Source organism: Rhinoderma darwinii, chromosome 5 (assembly GCF_050947455.1).
Source record: "Rhinoderma darwinii isolate aRhiDar2 chromosome 5, aRhiDar2.hap1, whole genome shotgun sequence".
Lineage (NCBI taxonomy): Eukaryota > Metazoa > Chordata > Amphibia > Anura > Rhinodermatidae > Rhinoderma > Rhinoderma darwinii.
The window spans coordinates 275215085-275238664 of NC_134691.1; the positions used below are offsets into that span (position 1 = coordinate 275215085).

A 23580-nucleotide genomic window follows, 5' to 3' on the forward strand; every position below is an offset into this window, starting at 1 on the left:
CCTAGTAAGGCGAAAATAAAATGTAAAAATAAAATATTGAGGAAATATTGAAAAATGAAATATTATGGAAAAATATTTAGATCTTTAAAAAGTACATATAATTGGTATCGCCAGGTAAATCTGACCACCTCATGGGTATATAGGGCAAAGCCATTCCTCTATATACTCCTGAGGATGACAAATTTACAGCAAAACGTGTTATGCATTTTTATTTCTTAACAACTAGCTCCTCCACTGTATAGGATGCGATCTGCTGGCGCATCCAGGAATTAACGTTATTGAAGGACAAGCAGTAACTACATTGTATCGCTTATACTGCCGAGAGCGAGCACTAATTGTTAATACTGAGCACTGGCAATTCATTTTAAAACCTGTCTGCGTCTGTATACAAATAATAAAAGTTACATTTTAATAATGGGATATAAATTAATATTCTTCAAGTAGAGTGGCAAGATGGTATTTGTTGCCATTCGGCAAAATAGGTATATTTTATAGACTTGAATTTTGCTTAGCTATTAAAAACATCTATGATTATCGGCTTCATCACTCATGTTTAGGTTATGCTCGTTTGTCCTTGGTTGGAGGATGCAGTAATATTCTGTTCATGTTCCACTCAGCGCCTATATGAGTAAACCAGATTCCCAAATTACAACTAGACAGCAAAGAATAGGCTCACATGTCTACAGGACATATATCTGGTTAAAGGATATATGTGTGGGTATATGCAGGGGTAAATGTCTAAGCTGTATGGGCCCGCTTAGGTCATGTAAATAATTTGGGTATTTTCTCATTAGTCCTGGCCATTTTTGAATATAGGTATATATAGATAAGTGGCATGATATACTAAAACTACATGCCATACTATGCCCCATGATAGATGATGCAAGATGACTTAACTATATAAAGGAATTATACACTATTTAGTCCTCAAGAAATAATAGACTGGCTGATGATATCACAATTTGTTCTTACCTACCGGTATACAGTGCAATGTGCAGTTTACCAAAATGTAGGACCTATTAAGACCTGTTTTTAAAGTTTGCAGGTATCAACGCGAATATATTTTAAATGATATAATAAATACAATTTATATATTATTTCCTTTCTAATTCTGCAGTGACTTAACAATAAGGGCCAGTTCACACGGAGCTTTTTGACATGTTTTTTTTACGCGGAAACCGCTTCGGAAAACGCACCAAAAAACGTCTGAAAATGCCACTTATTGATTTCAATAGGAGGCAGAGGTGTTTTTTTCCCGCGAGCGGAAAAAACGGCTCGCGGGAAAATGAAGGGACATGCCCTATCTTCGGGCGTTTACACCTCTAAAGTCCCATTGACATCAATGGGAGGCAGAGAAAGTGTATTTCGCGGTGCTTTATGTCCGTGGCGCTGAATGGCTGGGGCGAAAAATGCAGCGAAAATCGGCATGTAGGCAGAGGAAAATCCAAAAGGGTAACAAAAGTAGGCCCATACTCCAGGAGGGGACCATAGACCCCCTGTTAAGGATCTGCCAGGCACAGCTTCTGTATCTACGCCCATAGGTAATCAGTCTGCACCTGCTTCTATGTCTGTGAGACTGACTCCATCTTCCACCACTCAGGATGGCAGGCTTAGGAGTGGGAGAGCCTATCACAGCCAGGACAGACGGAGCTAGCTCCCGCCCTCTGTCTATTTATACCTGCCTTTCCTGTTCCTCCTTACTTGTGATTCTTCTCGTTTGGTTTCCTGGCCCTGCTGCAGCTTCTCGAACTATTTGACCCTGCTTCATATTGACCCTGGCTTACTGACTACTCTCCTGCTCTGCATTTGGTACCTCGTACACTCCTGGTTTGTCTCGGCTCGTTCACCACTCTTGTTGCTCACGGTGTTGCCGTGGGCAACTGCCCCTTTTCCCTTGCTTCTGTGTACCCTTGTCTGTTTGTCTGTCGTGCACTTATTGAGCGTAGGGACCGTCGCCCAGTTGTACCCCGTCGCCTAGGGCGGGTCGTTGCAAGTAGGCAGGGACTGAGTGGCGTGTAGATTAGGGCTTACTTGTCTGTTTCCTTACCCCGGTCATTACATAATCACAAGCCCATATACCTAGTCTACCCTGGTCCCTCACACTACTATGGATCCCCTTGAGACCCTGGCTCAGCAAATGCAGGGTCTCTCCCTACAGGTCCAGGCCCTGGCTCAGAGGGTCAACCAGCCTGATGCTACCATGATAGTGCCCCTCACCTCAGCTCTTGAACCCCACCTCAAGTTGCCTGACCGGCTTTCAGGGGACCGGAAGACTTTTCTCTCCTTTCGGGAGAGTTGTAGGCTCTATTTCTGCTTAAAGCCCCACTCCTCAGGTTCTGAGAGCCAGCGGGTGGGTATAATTATGTCCCGGCTCCAGGAAGGGCCCCAAGAATGGGCCTATTCCTTGGCTCCTGATGCCCCTGAACTTTCCTCCGTTGATCTTTTCTTTTCTGATCTCGGACTCATTTATGACGAGACTGACAGGACTGCCTTTGCCGAGAGTCAGCTGGTGACCTTACGTCAGGGTAAGAGACCTGTTGAGGAGTATTGCTCTGACTTTAGGAAGTGGTGCGTAGCTTCTCGGTGGAATGACCCTGCCTTAAGGTGCCAGTTTAGGTTGGGTCTGTCGAACGCCATGAAAGACCTGCTAGTTAGCTATCCCTCTTCTGACTCCCTAGACCAGGTTATGGCTTTAGCGGTACGACTTGACCGACGTCTCAGGGAACGAAAATGTGAACGTTTTTGTGCCTTCTCCTCTGTCTCCCCCATGATGCCTCCCGAGGTTCCGTTGCTTCGTTCTTCCACGGAAGACTTGGAGGTACCTATGCAACTCGGGGCCTCCGTGTCCCCCCAACAACGTAGAGAGTTCCGCAGGAAGAATGGTCTCTGCTTCTATTGTGGGGATGACAAGCATCAAGTGAACACCTGTCATAGGCGTAAGAATAAGCAGCCGGAAAACTTCCGCGCCTAAGTGATCATCGGGGAGGTCACTTGGGCGCACAGGTATTTCCCGTAAATATGAAACGTAATAAAATCTTGCTTCCCTTTCAGGTTTCTTTTGGTGGTAGGTCTGCTACCGGCAGTGCCTTCGTGGATTCAGGGTCTTCTGCTAATATCATGTCTGTGGAATTTGCTATGTCTCTAGCTATGCCTTTGATTGATTTGCCTAAACCTGTCCCACTAGTGGGTATCGACTCCACTCCTCTTGCTAATGGTTATATTACACAGCATACCCCTGTTTTTTAAATCCTTGTTGGCTCCATGCATTTGGAGCAGTGCTCTGTACTGTTGATGCAGGGATTATCGTCCGATTTAGTTTTAGGCCTTCCCTGGTTGCAGTTGCATAATCCCACGTTTGACTGGAATACTGGGGATCTTACCAAATGGGGTAATGAATGCTTGATGTCATGTTTTTCTGTTAATTCTATTTCTCCCCCTGAGGAGGTGAACACGCTACCTGAGTTTGTTCAGGACTTCGCTGATGTTTTCTCTAAGGAGGCCTCCGAAGTGCTACCTCCTCATAGAGAATACGATTGCGCTATCGATTTGGTACCAGGTGCTAAGCTCCCTAAGGGTAGGATATTTAATCTCTCTTGTCCCGAACGTGAAGCCATGAGAGTATATCCAAGAATGCCTGGCCAAGGGTTACATTCGCCCCTCTACTTCTCCGGTAGGTGCTGGCTTCTTCTTCGTAGGGAAGAAGGATGGTGGTCTTAGGCCATGCATTGTCTACTGTAACTTGAATAAGGTCACTGTAAGGAACCAGTATCCCCTTCCTTTCATTCCTGATCTCTTTAATCAGGTTAAGGGGGCCCAATGGTTCTCTAAGTTTGATCTACGGGGGGCGTATAACCTTATCCGCATCAAAGAGGGGGATGAGTGGAAGACTGCGTTTAACACGCCCGAAGGTCAATACCTCGTCATGCCCTTTGGGTTGTGTAATGCTCCCGCGGTCTTCCAGAATTTCATAAATGAGATTTTAAGAGATTACCTGGGGGTATTTCTTGTAGTGTACCTTGATGACATACTTGTGTTTTCCAAGGACTGGTCCTCCCACATTGAGCATGTCAGGAAGGTGCTCCAGGTCCTTCGAGAAAACAAACTGTTTGCGAAGACCGAAAAATGTGTGTTTGGGGTACAGGAGATACCATTTTTGGGTCAAATCCTCACTCCTCATGAATTCCGCATGTACCCCGCCAAGGTCCAGGCTGTGGCGGAATGGGTCCAACCTGCCTCCCTGAAGGCGTTACAGTGCTTCTTGGGGTTCGCTAATTATTACAGGAGATTTATTGCTAACTTCTCGGTCATCGCTAAGCCTCTTACGGATCTCACTCGCAAGGGTGCTGATCTCCTCCGCTGGCCTCCTGAGGCTGTCCAGGCTTTTGAGGTCCTTAAGAAGTGCTTTATCTCGGCCCCGGTGCTGGTTCAGCCCAACCAAATGGAGCCATTTATCGTGGAGGTTGACGCGTCCGAGGTGGGAGTGGGGGCTGTCTTGTCCAAGGGTACCAGGTCCCTCACCCATCTCCGTCCCTGTGCCTACTACTCCAGGAAGTTTTCGCCCACTGAGAGTAACTATGATATTGGCAACCGCGAACTCTTAGCCATTAAATGGGCATTTGAAGAGTGGCGCCACTTCCTGGAGGGGGCTAGGCACCAGGTAACGGTCCTTACCGACCACAAGAATCTGGTTTTCCTAGAATCTGCCCGGAGGCTAAACCCGAGACAAGCTCGATGGGCGTTATTTTTTACCAGATTCAACTTTTTGGTTACCTATAGGGCTGGGTCTAAAAATATTAAGGCTGATGCACTGTCGCGTAGCTTCATGGCCAGCCCTCCTTCGGAGGAAGATCCTGCTTGTATTTTGCCTCCAGGTATAATCATTTCCTCTATTGATTCTGATTTAGTCTCTGAAATTGCTGCTGATCAAGGTTCAGCTCCCGGGAACCTTCCTGAGAACAAGCTGTTTGTTCCCCTGCAATTCCGGCTAAGGGTACTTAGGGAAAATCATGACTCCGCACTATCTGGTCATCCAGGCATCCTGGGTACCAAGCACCTCATTGCTAGAAACTATTGGTGGCCTGGGTTGCCTAAAGATGTTAAGGCCCACGTCTCCGCTTGTGAGGTTTGTGCTAGGTCCAAGACTCCCAGGTCCCGACCAGCGGCCTTACTACGTTCTTTGCCCATTCCCCAGAGACCTTGGACCCATATCTCCATGGATTTTATCACCGATTTGCCTCCATCTCAAGGCAAGTTTGTGGTGTGAGTTGTAGTAGACCACCTTGTTTGTCAAACACATCCTGCGTCTCCATGGGGTCCCTGTCAATATTGTTTCTGACAGAGGGGTACAATTTGTTTCTTTGTTTTGGAGAGCCTTCTGTAAAAAGTTGGAGATTGATCTGTCCTTCTCCTCTGCCTTCCATCCTGAAACTAATGGCCAAACTGAGAGGACTAATCAGTCTCTAGAACAATATTTAAGGTGTTTTATCTCTGACTGTCAATATGATTGGGTCTCATTCATTCCCCTCGCCGAATTTTCCCTTACTAACTGGGTCATTAACTCGTCAGGGGTCTCCCCCTTTTTCTGTAATTTTGGGTTTAATCCACGGTTCTCCTCCGTTTCACCTGGTAGTTCCAACAATCCCGAGGTAGAGGTCGTTCATCGGGAACTGTGCACAGTCTGGGCCCAGGTTCAGAAGAACCTAGAGGTGTCCCAGAGCATACAAAAAACTCAGGCAGATAGAAGACGTTCTGCTAACCTCTTGTTTATGGTCGAGGATCTGGTGTGGCTATCGTCTAAGAACTTGCGCCTTAAAGTCCCGTCTAAGAAGTTTGCTCCCCGGTTTATAGGGCCGTACAAGGTCATTGAAGTCCTCAATCCTGTCTCCTTCCGACTGGAGTTGCCCCCATCTTTTCGAGTACACAACGTGTTTCATGCCTCCCTCCTTAAATGCTGCTCCCCCTCCTTGGCTCCCTCGAGAAAACCTCCTGTCCCCGTTCTCACCCCTGAGGGGGTAGAATTCAAGGTGGCCAAGATTGTGGACAGCAAGATGGTCCAAGGCTCCCTCCAGTACCTGGTCCATTGGAGAGGATACGGGCCTGAGGAGAGGACTTGGGTACCCGCCCGGGATGTTCACGCTGGGGTATTGGTCAGGAGGTTCCACCTTCGTTTCCCCAATAAACCAGGTCCATCTAGAAAGGGTCCAGTGGCCCCTCATGAAAGGGGGGGTACTGTTAAGGATCTGCCAGGCACAGCTTCTGTATCTACGCCCATAGGTAATCAGTCTGCACCTGCTTCTATGTCTGTGAGACTGACTCCATCTTCCACCACTCAGGATGGCAGGCTTAGGAGTGGGAGAGCCTATCACAGCCTGGCCAGACGGAGCTAGCTCCCGCCCTCTGTCTATTTATACATGCCTTTCCTGTTCCTCCTTGCTTCCTCCTTGCTTGTGATTCTTCTCGTTTCCTGGCCCTGCTGCAGCTTCTCGAACTATTTGACCCTGCTTCATATTGACCCTGGCTTACTGACTACTCTCCTGCTCTGCGTTTGGTACCTCGTACACTCCTGGTTTGTCTCGGCTCGTTCACCACTCTTGTTGCTCACGGTGTTGCCGTGGGCAACTGCCCCTTTTCCCTTGCTTCTGTGTACCCTTGTCTGTTTGTCTGTCGTGCACTTATTGAGCGTAGGGACCGTCGCCCAGTTGTACCCCGTCGCCTAGGGCGGGTCGTTGCAAGTAGGCAGGGACTGAGTGGCGGGTAGATTAGGGCTTACTTGTCTGTTTCCTTACCCCGGTCATTACACCCTCTCTGCAATATAAGACAACAGTGGCATTGTAAGTCATCGAAACCAATAGAAACAAAAAGACATGTGCATAAACATAAATCTGTGTGACTGACCACAATCCAAATAGATAAATGCACTGTTACCATAATGCGGTTACCGTAACAATATCTTCAATGTAGCTTGTTATATGGGTTTAATATAATTATGATATACATCAATAAAGATAATTTAAATCATTTTTCCGTGCAAATGTGAAAAAGCATGTCATGCTAATTGCACAAAAATTTATTAGTATTTGATATGGCTCTGTTGTTGAGTAAATACTCCATATGATATAATGTACAGTATATAGACTGTATGCGATGTGACTGCATTATATAGAGCACATCAAGAAGTAGCCACAAGTACCCAGGCACAACTTATGCAATAGGACCCAGCAGTGTTACGCTGCACTTTTTACCTTCCTCCAACACATGGCAGGGGGGGTGAAAAACAATATAGTCATCAGTTTTGTGGCCGCTTAAATTCATATGAATGCATCTACTTAAAAATATATTTTTTTAGGTGGAATATGCTCTTTGTAAAGAGAACCTAAGGTTAACCTTTATATGCAATTCCTTAATATGTTACTATTATACAACAATTTCCTAGTATATTAACACCATGTGCACAGAGCCTGCCCAGCGGAACTTGAATTACCCACGATTCCATATGATAAAGCCCTAGGCACTCTGTTTGCTGCCATATGCATCTGTAATGCTCCGTACGGCTCTGTACGGCTGACAGCATCTGTATACTCTGTATACTCCTCTAGAAGCAATGTTTCTCGAGGAGCATTTCTCTAATTCAGAATGCAATTTATTGTATCCCAATTATTTCTCTTATATTCCCACATGTATAAACCAGTCGACTTCTAGGGGTGCTCTATTATGTATTCGTAGAACGTGGATCTTTAGTACAGCCTGTGGGTGACAGCGACGGGAAATATGCCCTCTGAGGCTGTGTTTACAGCAGCTTTTATCTTTCTAAGGCACAACAGACACAGAGGGGGAATTTGATTTCCCTGTTGCTACTCCATTATTGGATTACTCTCACTCATACAGGGAACAATTCTAATTCTAGATGTATATTTTGTGTGTAGTTTCAAAGTTAAATCTCCTGAGGAACCCATTGGCTCAAGAAGACAATGGCCCAAAGTAAAATTCAACTTTGCATTTTACTTCCTTTAAAAAACTATGTGGACAGCAAGGCAGGAATCTAAAAAAGGAGAATTATTTGAGACAATGCATTATCACTCTGGAAAACCTGAACTAATATTCAATATTGGTAAAGGAGTGTGGAGAATTTCAATGTAATAATATGACGAATCCAAGTGTTCCTGAAGGGATTGACTCTAATAATAAGGATGTATTAGAGACTCGGATTAGTGACTCAAGTCTACAAACAGTCTAGTTACAGACATAAAGACTCTTAATGATATAGCTTAGAAGTGGGATTGCTAACACAAAGGGGAAAATGAATCCATATTTGAAGGAAAAATAGAATTATTATAGTGAAATATAACATTCAGTAACACGGTCTACTCAAATAGTATTATAAATATTTATCACTATTATCAATATTTATTATTTTTTCTGCACTTTCAAAATACATATTTGTATAATTCAGTTTTATTTTTTTTAAAAAGTAAGGCTATATTCACACGACCGTTAAAAATGGTCATGTGACGGCCATTTTCGGTACAATGAAGTTCTATGAGTGCATTCACAGGGCAGTTTTTTTAACAGCTCGTGAATACTGGCCGCAGAACATGTTTTATTTTTGCCCATTTTCACGCAAAGATGGCCCCCAAAAAAATCAATGAATCCGTTTTATACCGACCGTTTTTGAGAAATCAATCCTTGTTACGTTTGTTAAAAACTGATCGGTCACAAGGGGACAGTGCAGTCAAGGCAAGGGGACCATTTTTTGTAATGCAGGTAGGGACAGGTGAGTGGCACTATTGGTGTGTGTAGCAATATACAGGGGTGTGTTTGTTGCTATCTACAGGGGTCGTGTGTCTCTATCTGCAGGGAGTGAGTGTGGTGCTATCTACAGGTGGTGAGTGTGTTACCTTCTATGGGAGGGGTGTGTCACTATCTACAGGGGGTGTGTTACTATCTGCAGGGGGGTGTGTCGCTATTTACAGGGGGTGAGTGTGTCACTGCCTACAGGAGGGTGTCACTATCTACAGGGGTGTCGATATCTACAGGGGGTGAGTGTGTCGCTATCTACATGGGGATTGTGTGTGTGGCACTATCTACATGTGCACTGTCACACTGTGGGTACTATCTTCAAGGGCACCATGTGGGCACTGGCACTGATGCACTATCTCCAGTGGGCACTGTGGCATTATATATGTGCGCACTAGCACTATCTACAGTGAGCACTGTGGCACTATGTGTTTACCGTGGCAATATCTTTGTTGGCACTTTCAACAATGGGCTATCTTGGGGGCATTGTCAGTATCTGTGTGGTCACTATCTAGAGTGGGCACTGTGGAACTATCTACATGGACACTGTTGCAGTATGTGGGCACTATTTACAGTGGGCACTGTGGAATTATCAATGTGGACACTGATACGATCTACAGTGGACACTGTGGCACTATCTATGTGGTCACTATCTATGTGTTCACTGTGGCACTATCTATGTGGGCACTGTCTACAGTGGGCACTGTGGCACTATCTATGTTGGCACTATCTACAGTGGGCACTATCTATGTGAACACTGTCTGTCTACAGTGGGCACTGTGGCACTATCTATTTGGACACTATCTACAGTGGGAAATGTGGTACTATCTATGTGGGCACTTGCACTAGCTAAAGTGGGCACTGTGGCACTATCTATGTGTGCACTGTGATCCATATTTAACAGCCGTTTTTTTCACTGTCATGTAAATATAGCCTATTGAAGTCTGATATCTACATATAAGACAACACAAAAAGTGCCAAAATGTAATTAAATAACTAAGCACAGAAAAAGATCTGAGAGATGTAGACAGTGTAAATATAGTAACATTGTTTTTCATGTATTATTTTATTTTGCTCATCTGTATTTTTCTATTTGTTCTTTAGCCGGAGTATGCAAATATCTGTTTTTGGTACATTCCTCCAAGTTTAAGAAAAATGGAAAAGGGACCAGAGTATTGGCAAAGACTGAACCAGGTAAGCATTAAATAGATTCAATTTCCATAAATGTGGTTTGCGTCTGTTAATTCTTTAGCTCAAATTGAAACTATATAACAACTGAACAGAAAATTAGTCATTGTTTAGGGCTTAATACGTTTCTGACTCCCCCATGTGGTAAATGAGGATGAATGCAAGCAAGTACAGAGAAAGCAAAAACAAATATCATCAGTGGTTTTAGCCATAATACAATGTTTGATATGCTCTCTATGTTTTTAATAGATATAACCTCTTGGTTAACAACTGATTACAATTACACACAAAAAAATGTTGCTGTTTTTTCCCCCTTTTAACCTTATTTTATGTGAATCTTTAGCTTCACTGATGTGTTTTATCTATGATATTAGTCTAAGATATATGTTCTGAAAGGGATCAATACTTTCTTTAAGTTGTGCTCACATAAAGCACAAAGGGTTATGATTTATAATTAACACTATAAACAAATATGCCCTAGAGTCAAAATCGTAGGGCTGTGTGCTTGTTTACACAGATGTATCTACTATCAGAAGGCTATATCTATAGGTAGCGCAAAAGTTTCTAAAGCGACTGGGCTCTGGCGTCTGAGTTGGGTGAAGATGCCTCTGCCGCATAAGAGGACAACAGTACTATAGATGTATGATGGTTAAGGGGTTGTGTTATAATATGTGGCATTTATATGCATATACAATCTTGTATGCAGCCTAGTTGTGTGCTCGTCCTGATTATGATTTGTGTCGGCTAAGTATCTAGGCCAAGAATGAACATTGATAATAGAAAGGTGTTTAAGATGTAACAAATCTCATAAAATGTTATTATTCAAGTTGCCCAAAGAAAACGAATGAGTTTTTGTGAATGAAGGGAAAGAGTGGGGGGTGGGGGGGCTAGGTATTATCAAAGGCAGACCAGGGGTATAAATGACAAGGTTGTTTTTTTCAAGTTTTGGGGTGTGATTTTACTTAGATTCAAAATCAGTTTGGGAATGGGAACTTTGTAAGGGGGTAAACCCAAATCCCCCTTCCTTATGTAGAGTACTATGGAAACATTGTGGTGACTGTATATATATGTTGTATATCTTGCACACAAGAAAATGGCGACAGAACACTGCGAACACTAATGCCACCTAAACCACTAAATATAAATAAATATGCATTACTGCTAAATCTGCTTACAATAGGGAGGTTCTTAGCGCACATTTTGATAAAATTGTGTGAGCCCACCTGCCATGACAAGGCCAGAACTGGGACTAAGCCTACATATACTTGGGGATGGTAGGAACCAGCATTGAACTAATTAAAATCACCGTGGGCAGAATGGGAGGAGTACAAGATCAAAAATGGAGGCAGTCACTAACCCCACACATATGAATCACAAAAACAACACAAAAGTTTGAACAGCACATTCCAACGAATTGAAACAAAACGTATACAGGTGACTGTAAATTTATACAGCACACAAGAAAATGGTGACAGCACACTGCGAACGCTACACTACAACATTTATTTATATTTAGTGGCTTAGGTGGCATTAGTGTTCGCAGTGTGCTGTCGCCATTTTCTTGTGTGCTGTATAAATTTGCAGTCACAGGCGTTCTTTTACCTGTATACACGTTTTGTTTCGTTTCATTTTGTTGGAATGTGTTGTATATCTTGTATATATGCTGTTTCATACTGTGCTCCACCCTGGGCTCCACCCTGTTTGTATGTAGTTCAATGTGTACGGATTTATACTGTAGTATTGATTACTGTCAGTAGATGTATCTGTTGTAATATATATATATATATATATATATATATTGATATATGTCTATCTATATATATATATATATATATATATATATATATATATATATATATATATATAAACAGCAGGAACAGAGAACAAGTAACAGCACGAGCACTTCAAAATAGGAGAGATGTTGGTTTATTCACCACAAAGGGAACAGAGTGAGCAACGTTTCGGTTCACACCTGAACCTTTCTCAAGCCTACATATATATATATATATATATCTGTGTTGTGTTCCGGGAAGCAAATAGTCTGTGGCCAAGGCTACAAGGTGTGCGTGTGCATATTGTGTTGTTTTGTGCTATGCTTTGCCCCGCACTGTTCAAGCACCTGTTGGATCGGGTAGGTGGTAAGAGCCAAGGACCGCTGTGCTCGGCGGCATCAATGTGCCTTTCCCTTAGGAGTGGGTGTCCACGGCAGCATTGGTTTTGTCAGAGTCTGATGCTGGTGAAGGCATCGGCATGTGGTGCTAGTGCACGGTGCTTCAACTCTGCCGTTCTAAGTTGTTGTGGTTTTTGGCATCAGGGAGAGCAATGTGGGAACTAGAGAGGAGCTATTGTGGGAGCCTGGTTGCCCTACAGGCCTAAGGTGTGGCCCGGTAGTACAGTCCTGAATTAGACTAGACTGGGTGGAGTACTCTGTGGAAGGGGTGGTGTGGTAAGAGACCTTAAAAGAGAAAGCTACCTTGTTCCCATTGTGACTGAGTGCATAAGAGCTGACTAGGGTCTAGTTGTCCTGTAGATTGATTGGCTATAGGACATGATTAATACAGAACTAGAGATAAACAAATTTCCCAAAAATCGTTACAGGTCTAATTCAATCGAAACAGCTGTCTGATTCAATAAAGCCCGAATAAATTTGCTACTCTTGTCTGAATATCTGAAGTCTTCTAGAATCAGCACCAATGTCTTCCTCTGTGTTCACCTCCCCTTTGTTAGTACAGCCTTCTCCGCGGACTGTACTCTGCTCCTGTTCTGAACATGGCCGCTGATGGAGGGGCATGTGACCTTGTCATTGTAAATATGTATATATTCTGGATAGTTCAGTCCAGGCACATCGTGGACTGAATGGACATTTTGCGGGAGGAAATGGTAGAGGGCGGACTCTTGAGAACATCGCCGGAAGTCACCGTGACTTTGCTCCTGTTTGTGTACAGAAAGTGAGCATGAGCATGTGATGCTGAAAGTTGTTGTGTGAGCAAGTGAATGGATGTGGGAGGAAGTCCCATCACAGCATGATCTCGCGAGATCATTCTGTGCTGTGAGTACAGCTGAACATGAATGAAGATAAGTGTATGATTGGTCAGCGTCATATACATAAAGCGTCATAAATCTAAAATTGTTCATAGCTTTCTTAAAAATGATTGTTTAGCAAAATAAAAAACACAGTTATTATCTACATTACAGCGCCTATCAGATTAGGTAGGAGATAGGGCTCTTATAAGCTGGTAACAGAGCCTCTTTAAAGCGCCCTTGCCCTTTAAAGTGACCAACAGCCTACAAGCAACAGCGCCACCTGTTGTGGACTGCATCCACCAAGCTTATTGTGCCCTTTGTAATGTGTACGGTAACCACTGCACTGTACGTGCAGTCGAGTTCAGTAAAGATACTGTATCTGTTGAACTGTTATGGTCTGCGATTCATTATTAAAGGGGAAATCCATCTACTCTCACTACCACCTCCTACCGATACATTTCAAATGCCTTTGGTGAATTTACAACAGCTTTGCCATTACAATGGCACACAAAACTTAGCTTATCTAAGTGTAATATAAATCTAAACTAGGATGTGCATACAGAGATAAAACTTTATCAATTACAACATCGGTGTTGCAATATTATATAAAATATTTGCCTATAATATAATATAAACAAAACACCTGGACAACATTAGAACCTATTTTGTACTTTACTAGAGATAAGCAAATCAATTCTACATAAATCGAATGAGGACTGTATTTCCCCAAAATTTTAGACTTGGCATATTTCAAAACTGTTGGGGTTCGTGGTGTATAGTCACAGCACAAAAAGAAGCCATCAGCGAGCACTAGTAGCTATTAAACAGATTAGAAAAAAGATCACATGAAGTCAGACAGGCTTCCCCTTAATGCCTTGCCCGCCCAGTAATGACTTGGATTCATACGACATACATACTATATGTGAAACCATTATATTATTGACCTATGTATCTGTTAAGAAATGTTGCCCTGCCTCTTACATATCTAGAACAAAACATTGAATACATTGAACATATTGAAATACTAAAAGTTTTTTATGCAAATCATTGAAAACGAATCTAATGTGCGAAGATCACATTCACCCATAAATGTTATTGAATTTTGAAGAGTAGACAACATAATTGCCGTCCATCAAAATCAGGGTCAAGCTAACCCTTTTAGCTATGGCAAAGAACAACAAATAACCTTATTTTTCGCCAGTCATCTAAAAACCATGTGAATATAAATAAAGTACTAATTTGAAAGGATTTTGTCCATAAAACTAAAAAACAAGTTTCCAATTTGTATCAACTGTGCTTTTTCTTTGAACTTTGTGCTGCATTTCCCTTAGAAAATAATGTGTTGTTCTGAAATCAAATAGTTTTGCCTGAGGAGCTCTATAGATATAAACCTGGTAGTTTAGATTGAATTTTAGATTTTAGAGATATCGTTTTTTGCCTGATAATAGAGCTATGGCATATTTTTTATTTACTCTCTTCCAACAAAAATACCTCCTGAGTACCAGAAAGTCTTTTATAGTAACTATTACAGGGGAAAGAACTTTTAGTGGCAACAATTGCAGTGAACATAAAATAAGAGGATGAGAAAGTGCTTAAAATAGACATCTGTGTTTATGCACATGAAGAGGACACGCAAACTCCATGAAGAATACACCAATGGGGTCAGATTTGTTCTTATACGGACGCTTACTTTTCAAACAACTTATGCTAATCTAATGATGTACCTGATATATGTCAGCTTTGTAATTTACTTACGTCAAAATCTTTCTCTAATTACAGAGCAGAGAAGATGGATTGCAGGAAGTGTGTGTGTGTGTGTGTGAGGGGGGGGGGGTTCACTTCTCTGCCTGCTCATAGAAGAGCATGAGGAGGGAGCAGAGTGAGAGAGACACACATACACGCAGCCCATAGAAGTCCATAAAGAGGGGTGGGGGAGCAGGGACCAGAGAGAGAGAGAGATACACGCAGACATCCTGCCTATAGAAGTCTATGGAGTGGTCAGGGGGAGAAGTAGGAGGAAGCAGAGAGAGAAAGAGACAGATGTAGACACGATGCCCATATAAATGTATGGAGAGGGGAGAGGAAGCAGGAAGAGGGAGCAGAGCGAGAGATACAAACAGACCCAGATACAGTGGAGGAAATAAGTATTTGATCCCTTGCTGATTTTGTAAGTTTGCCCACTGTCAAAGTCATGAACAGTCTAGAATTTTTAGGCTAGGTTAATTTTACCAGTGAGAGATAGATTATATAAAAAAAAATAAAGAAAATCACATACCAACCATTAAGAGTTCAGCCTCCTCCAGACCAGTTATACGCTCTAAATCAACTTGGTGCCTGCATTAAAGACAGCTGTCTTAAATGGTCACCTGTATAAAAGACTCCTGTCCACAGACTCAATTAATCAGTCTGACTCTAACCTCTACAACATGGGCAAGACCAAAGAGCTTTCTAAGGATGTCAGGGACAAGATCATAGACCTGCACAAGGCTGGAATGGGCTACAAAACCATAAGTAAGACGCTGGGTGAGAAGGAGACAACTGTTGGTGCAATAGTAAGAAAATGGAAGACATACAAAATGACTGTCAATCGACATCGATCTGGGGCTCCATGCAAAATCTCACCTCGTGGGGTATCCTTGATCCTGAGGAAGGTGAGAGCTCAGCCGAAAACTACACGGGGGGAACTTGTTAATGATCTCAAGGCAGCTGGGACCACAGTCACCAAGAAAACCATTGGTAACACATTACGCCGTAATGGATTAAAATCCTGCAGTGCCCGCAAGGTCCCCCTGCTCAAGAAGGCACATGTACAGGCCCGTCTGAAGTTTTCAAATGAACATCTGGATGATTCTGAGAGTGATTGGGAGAAGGTGCTGTGGTCAGATGAGACTAAAATTGAGCTCTTTGGCATTAACTCAACTCGCCGTGTTTGGAGGAAGAGAAATGCTGCCTAAGACCCAAAGAACACCGTCCCCACTGTCAAGCGTGGAGGTGGAAACATTATGTTTTGGGGGTGTTTCTCTGCTAAGGGCACAGGACTACTTCACCGCATCAATGGGAGAATGGATGGAGCCATGTACCGTCAAATCCTGAGTGACAACCTCCTTCCCTCCACCAGGACATTAAAAATGGCCTGTGGCTGGGTCTTCCAGCACGACAATGACCCGAAACATACAGCCAAGGCAACAAAGGAGTGGCTCAAAAAGAAGCACATTAACCCCTTAAGGACGCAGCCTAGTTTTGGCCTTAAGGCTCAGAGCCCATTTTTCAAATCTGACATATTTCACTTTATGTGGTAATAACGTCAGAATGCTTAAACCTACCCAAGCGATTCTGAGATTATTTTCTCGTGACACATTGGGCTTCATGTTCGTAGTAAAATTTGGTCCATATATTCAGTGTTTATTGGGGAAAAATTGCAAAATTTAGAGAAAATTTGGAAAAAATTGCATTTTTCAGAATTTAAATGCATCTGCTTGTAAAACAGACGGTTATACCACCCAAAATAGTTACTAGTTCACATTTCCCATATGTCTACTTTAGATTGGCATCGTTTTTTGAACATTCTTATATTTTTCTTGGACGTTGCAAGGCTTAGAACATAAACAGCAATTTCTCATATTTTTAAGAAAATTTCAAAAGCCTTTTTTTTAAGGTACCTCTTGAGTTCTGAAGTGGCTTTGTGGGGCCTATGTATTAGAAACCCTGATAAAACACCCCATTTTAAAAACTAGACCCCTCAAAGTATTCAAAACAGCATTTAGAAAGTTTTTTAACCCTTCAGGCATTTCACAGGAATTAAAGCAAAGTGGAGGTGAAATTTGCAAATTTCATTTTTCTTGCTGAATTTAAATTTTATTCAATTTTTTTTCTGTAACACAGAAGGTTTTACCAGAGAAACACTACTAAATATGTATTGTCCAGATTCTGCAGTTTTTAGAAATGTCCCACATGTGGCCCTACTGCGCTCGTGGACTAAAACACAAGCCCTAGAATCAAAGAAGCACCTAGTGCATTTTGAGTCCTCTTTTTTATTAGAATATATTTTAGGCAGCATGCCAGGTTTGAAGAGGTGTTGAGGTGTCAAAACAGTAGGAATCCCCCAATAGTGACCCATTTTGGAAACTAGACCCCTCAAGGAATTCATTTAGGGTTGTTGTTACCATTTTGACCGCACAGTTTTTTCACAGCACGTATTTGAATTGGGCTCTGAAATGAAAAAAAATGTCATTTTTTCAAATAAAATGTCATTTGTGATCAAAATTTCTTATTTTCACAGAGAACAAAATACCCCATTTTGTTGCCCAATTTGTCCTTAGTGTGGCAATACCCCATTTGTGGTAATAAACTGCCGTTTGGGCCCATGGGAGGGCTCAGAAGGAAAGGAGCGCTATATGTTTGTTGGAGTCCAGATTTTGATGGATTGGTTTTCGGGTGCCATGTCGCATTTGCAGAGCCTCAGAGGTATCAAAGCAATGGAAACCCACCAAAAGTGACCCCATTTTGGAAACTACACCCCTCAAGGATTTCATTTATGGTTGTTGTTAGCATTTTGACCACACAGTTTTTTCACAGCACCTATTTCAATTGGGCTGTGACATTAAAAATATGAAATTTCTTCCAATAAGATGTAATTTTTTACCAAAATTTCTTATTTTCACAGGGAACAAAATACTCAATTTTGTTGCCCAATTTCTCCTGAGTGCATCAATACCCCATTTGTGGCAAATAAACTTCCGTTTGGGCCCATGGGAGGCCTCAGAAGGGAAGGAGCGCTGTGTGTTCTTTGGAGTACAGATTTTGCTGGTTTGGTTTTCGGGTGCCATGTCGCATTTGCAGAGCCCCAGAGGTATCAAAGCAATGGAAACCCACCAGAAGTGACCCCATTTTGGAAACTACACCCCTCAAGGAATTCATTTATGGGTAATGTGACCATTTAGACTCCATAGTTTCTTCACAGAACTTATTTGAATTGGGCTGGGAATTAAAAAAATATATATTTTTTCCAATAATATGTCATTTTAGCTCAAAAATTCTTATTTTCACAAGAAATAAAATACTCAATTTTGTTGCCCAATTTGTCCTGAGTGCGGCAATACCCCATTTGTGGTGATAAACTGCCGTTTGGGCCCATGGGAAGGCTCAGAAGGAAAGGAGCGCTGTGTGTTCTTTGGAGTACAGATTTTGCTGGATTGGTTTTCGGGTGCCATGTCGCATTTGCAGAGCCCCAGAGGTATCAAAGCAATAGAAACCCACCACAAATGACCCCATTTTGGAAACTACACCCCTCAAGGAATTCATTTCTGGGTGTTGTGACCATTTTGACCCCATAGTTTTTTCACAGAACTTATTTGAATTGGGCTGGGAATGAAAACAAAATTATTTTTTTCAAATAATATGTAGTTTTGGCTGAAAATTTCTTATTTTCACAAGAAACAAAATACCCCATTCTGTTGCGCAATTTGTTCTGAGTGCCGCAATACCCCATTTGTTGTGATAAACTGCCGTTTGGGCCCATGGGAGGGCTCAGAAGGAAAGGACCACCATTTGGCCTACTGGGGATTTTATAGTGCAAAGTCATGTATGCAGAAGCCCCTGAGGTACCAGTACAGTTGAAACCCGCAAGAAGTGACCCTGTTTTAAAAACTACACCCTTAAGGCATTCATCTAGAGGTGTAGTGAGCATTTTGACCGGAGACCTACACCCCATAAACTGTAATGTGGGTTCTCCCGGGTATGGCAATACCCTACATGTGGCTGTTATCAGCTGCCTGGACACACAGCAGGGCCCAGAGGGGAAAGACGAGGGGGGATAAGCTGTGCGGAGGGCATCAGGGTAAGTAAAATTGGGGTAAATTATAAACCAAGGGATGTATAATACATTTTAAAACACTTTCATACAGAGCTCTGGTTATTCGGGACACGTGTCACATTGAATTATTGTGTCCTTCCTTATCCCCCTCTTATAGCAGACTTTGCACCTCTTTTGACTTTTTCCCTTCTTGCCAGTTTGGGGAACTTCTCCTGGAAAGTGTTGCCCTGGTACGATGCGTGTGGCCCCGCTTCCAGAAGTACTGGGTGCCCCCCCTTCTTGGTCCCTAAAGATTAGGTTCTTGATAATCACCTCTTGAAATTCCAGGAAAGTTCCCGTCTGGCCTGTACATCGACGTAGCACGTACACATTGTACAAAGCCATCTGTATGATGTGCCCGGCCAGCTTCTTATACCACACCGCATGGCGCTGTAGGGCTTCAGGGCTTGATCTTACAAGTCCATCCCTCCCATGTACCTATTGTAGTCCAGGATGCAGTCTGGTTTGGGGGTGGCCTTTCCTTCATATAGCCTAAACCTGTAGGTATACCCTGATGCACTCTCACAGCTTATACATCTTCACGCCATACCTTGCCCTCTTACCCGGCAGGTACTCGCGGAATTGAACCCTCCCTTTAAAATGTACCAGGGATTCATCAATAGAAATACACTTCTCGGGGGTGTATGCTTGGGAAAACCGGGCACTGGAACGGTCTAATAGGGGTCTCCGTTTATACAAACGGTCAAAACTGGGGTCATCTCGGGGTGGGCACGGCTCATTATCAGTATAATGTAAGAAGCGAAGTATTGCCTCATTTATTTATTTTTTTAGGTTCCAGTTCAGTTCTGAAGTTGCTTTGAGGGGCCCATATATTTGAAACCCCTATCAAATACCCCATTTTAGAAACTAGACCCCTCAAAGTATTCACAACAGCATGTAGAAAGTTTATGAACCCTTTAGGTGTTTCACAAAAATTTAGAGCAAAGTAGAGGTGAAATTTACATTTTTTTTTTGTCAGAAAATCCTCTTTATACCATTTTTTTTATAACACAAAAGGATTTATCAGTGAAACGCAAATTAATACGTATTGCCCAGATTCTGCAGTTTTGAGAAATATCCTACATGTGGCCCAGGTGCGCTAATGGACTGAAGCACCGGCCGCCGAAGCAAAGGAGCACCTAGTGGATTTTGAAGCCTCTTTTTTATTAGGCACCATGTCCGGTTTGAAGAGGTCTTGTGGTGCCAAAACATTGGGAACCCCCCAAAAGTGACCCCAATTTGGAAACTAGACCCCTTGAGGAATCATTGTAGTTTTCTTGGGGTGCATGCGGCTTTTTAATCAGTTTTTATTCTATTTTTAGGTGGCGTGGTGACTAATAAACAGCAATTCTACTATTGGGTTTTTTTTCGTTTTTTTTTACAGCGTTCACCGTGCGCTATAAATGACATATTCACTTTATTCTGCGGGGCGATACGATTACGGCGATACCAGATGTTTATAGTTTTTTTTTTATGTCTTATGGCGTTTGCACAATAAAATACGTTTTGTAAACAATCATTCACTTTTTGTGTTGCCTTATTCTAAGAGCCAGAACTGTTTTATTTTTCAATCAATAAAGCCGTGCGAGGACTTATTTTTTGCGTAACGAACTGTAGTTTCGATCAGGACCATTTTTAGCTACATGCGACTTTTTGATCTCTTTTTATTCCATTTTTTGGGAGGTGAAGTGACCAAAGAATTGTGATTGTGGTTCGGTTTATTATTATTTTATTTTACGGCGTTCACCGTGCGGGATAAATAATGAAATAATTTTGTAGTTCAGGCCGTTACGGACGCGGCGATACCAATTATGTATAGTTTATTTGTTTGTTTATATATTTTTATTGATAATAAAGGACTGATAAGGGAAAAAGGGGGATTTTTACTTTTATTACTTTTAAATCTTTTATTTTCTTATTTTTACACATCTTTTTTTAACTTTTTTTTAACTTTATTGCTTTGTCCCATTAGGGGACATGAGGGCAGGAGGCCCTGATCGCTATTCTAATACACTGCACTACATGCGTAGTGCAGTGTATTAGAACTGTCAGCTACTCACTGACAGCAAGCATAGTGGGTCCTGACGTTGTCAGGACCCACTAGGCTTCCGTCTATGGCATAGCCGGACGCCATTGTTTGGTGTCCGGTTGCCATAGTCACCATCGCCGGCCGCTATCGCGTAGCAGGCCGGCGATGGCAGCTTAACCCCTAAAAAGCCGCGATCTCTATAGAACGCGGCTTTTAAGGGGTTAATCAGCGGGGACACAGCGATCGGTCCCCGCTGTAGGAGCTGTGACAGCTGCTGAACAAGACAGCAGCGTCACAGCTCCTGTATGTGTCGGGAGGACGGCCGAAACGGCCGTTACTCCCGAGACGTACTATTACGGCATGGAGCGCGAACGATACAGCTGCCATGACGTAATAGTACGTCAAGGAGCGGGAAGGGGTTAAGGTCATGGAGTGGCCTAGCCAGTCACCAGACCTTAATCCCATTGAAAACTTATGGAGGGAGCTGAAGATCCGAGTTGCCAAGCGACAGCCTCGAAATCTTAATGATTTACAGATGATCTTCAAAGAGGAGTGGGCCAAAATTCCATCTAACATGTGTGCAAACCTCATCATTAACTACAAAAAACGTCTGACTGCTGTGCTTGCCAACAAGGGTTTTGCCACCAAGTATTAAGTCTTGTTTGCCAAAGGGATCAAATACTTATTTCTCTGTGCACAATGCAAATAAATATATATAATTTTGACAATGTGATTTTCTTTTTTTTAATATAATCTATCTCTCACTGGTAAAATTAACCTAGCCTAAAAATTCTAGACTGTTCATGTCTTTGACAGTGGGCAAACTTACAAAATCAGCAAGGGATCAAATACTTATTTCCTTCACTGTACGTTATATGTCGCCCCAGTGCTGGATTCTCAGCTACACTGCTTAGTACTGCTGTTTTGTGTCCATGCTGCTTCTAAGGGTGTGATACAGAGATATGGTGGACCAAAATGTTCTCTGCTATGTGTGTGCTATGTATTTGAGACATGATGGCAGTTAGGCTTCACCCACTAGCTCAGAGAAAACTGCGAATCAGAAATAGATTCTGCAGAGGGAAAAACTCCTATAAAATGCTATATACATGTCATATAATGGCAAGATATAGTGTTATTTCTTATGTACACACATATGACAGTTTATTCTGAATGAAAAGTCACCTGTAAAGTTAACTAAAATAGATTAAAAGAGACACGGCGCCACATAGTGCAAATAAAGCGAGGTAAAGCACGGGAGCAAACTTGATGGTAAAAGAATGTTCACCTTGAATTGTGGACACTGGTAGGTGTCACAAAAGTAATTAAGCTGCTGCCAGGTCCATGCACAAAACAAACAGAGTTTGTTGTCGAAATATAACTTGATAGAGTAAAAAAGGACCACCGGCGCTGCTATAATGAACAATGTGAAGACTTAGACAGGCATGAAGAGAAAGTATTTAATTGTAACAATCAGAGGCTACGCGTTTCAACGCCGTACCGGCGTCTTCATCAGGCCCTAAAGTTAGGGACACTTTAATGTTTAAAAAAATTCTGGCATGTATTCCGCACCAAAATCTGCACCAGATAAGATTATTATTATTATCTGGTGCATATTTTGGTGCGGAATCCATGCCAGAATTTGTTTGTATTACCACATGTGTGAGGGGCATTAGGATGAGTTCAGAAAAACTCTCCCAGAGATATTCCTGTAGATTTAACCCTTTGCATTTTAAAGCGTAAAATGTACGTCAATGCTGCAACATAATAGGCATGCTGCAAATTTGAAAATCAGCAGCACTCCCTAGTTTCCATGCATGTTTTTTTTCTGCTTCAAGTACATACGTTTTTAAAAACCTCATTCACATGTATTATATGGTAACCTGTAGTGGATTTTCGGGGCGCAATCTGAACTGAAAATCTGAAACAAATCTGCCACGTCGGCCACTCTATAGTTTAAAACTGTATAGAAACCTGGATAGCGGTGGTGTCTATGCCTGAAATGCTCACCTTTTAGGATTGTTCATCAAGGGCACAATATCATAAATAGTTTAAAGTACAATATATGGCATTAGTTTTCTGACACAGTGTATTTAATGCGTTAAAAGACAAGTTAAAGATGTCTACATCTGTATGATGAGCATTGCAGGAGGAAGCCAATAGTCCTTGGATTTATTTTAATAATTACTTTATTCCTAAATATTAAGTTTTAAAATGATTATTACCATTCAAATGAATGAGAGAAGGCTGTAATACTGTGAACCGCAGCTAAAAGTGGGTCAATGTTTGACAGCACGGAGCAGTGAAAGGAATGACCCTTGTGAAAGCCACGGCCCCTTCAAACAGTTGATCGTTGGGCATGCCAAGAGTCAGAGCCGCATCGATCAGATATTGCTGACCTATTCTGAGGATAAACCATCAATTTATCTCTCCAGATAACACCTCTAAGGCCAAAACGGTATGTGTCTTTAAAGGGGTTAAACAGTGTACGCTATTTGAGAAGAAATGAATGACATGATGCACTTTGGGGTCAAGCTTTGTCCTCCAAAGGCAATAATGTAGAGAGGAACAATGTGGCAAAATACCTAAGTAACTTGTTAGATAGGTTAAATGGTTAAGGCTTATTGAAATGAAGAATTATGAAGCTAAACATAAAAAAAATGCATGCAGTTTCCAAATGTATTCACTAGATGGTGTT

General features: G+C 42.2%; 1 protein-coding gene across 1 annotated transcript in view; it reads left to right on the top strand.

Annotated features, from left to right (window-relative positions):
• Nucleotides 1-23580, top strand: part of GADL1 (glutamate decarboxylase like 1) — a 235213-nt gene that overhangs the window by 163658 nt on the left and 47975 nt on the right. The window contains exon 14 of the mRNA XM_075827176.1: nt 9898-9987. Coding sequence (XP_075683291.1) covers nt 9898-9987 — 90 coding nt within the window. The remainder of the gene's footprint in view (nt 1-9897; nt 9988-23580) is intronic.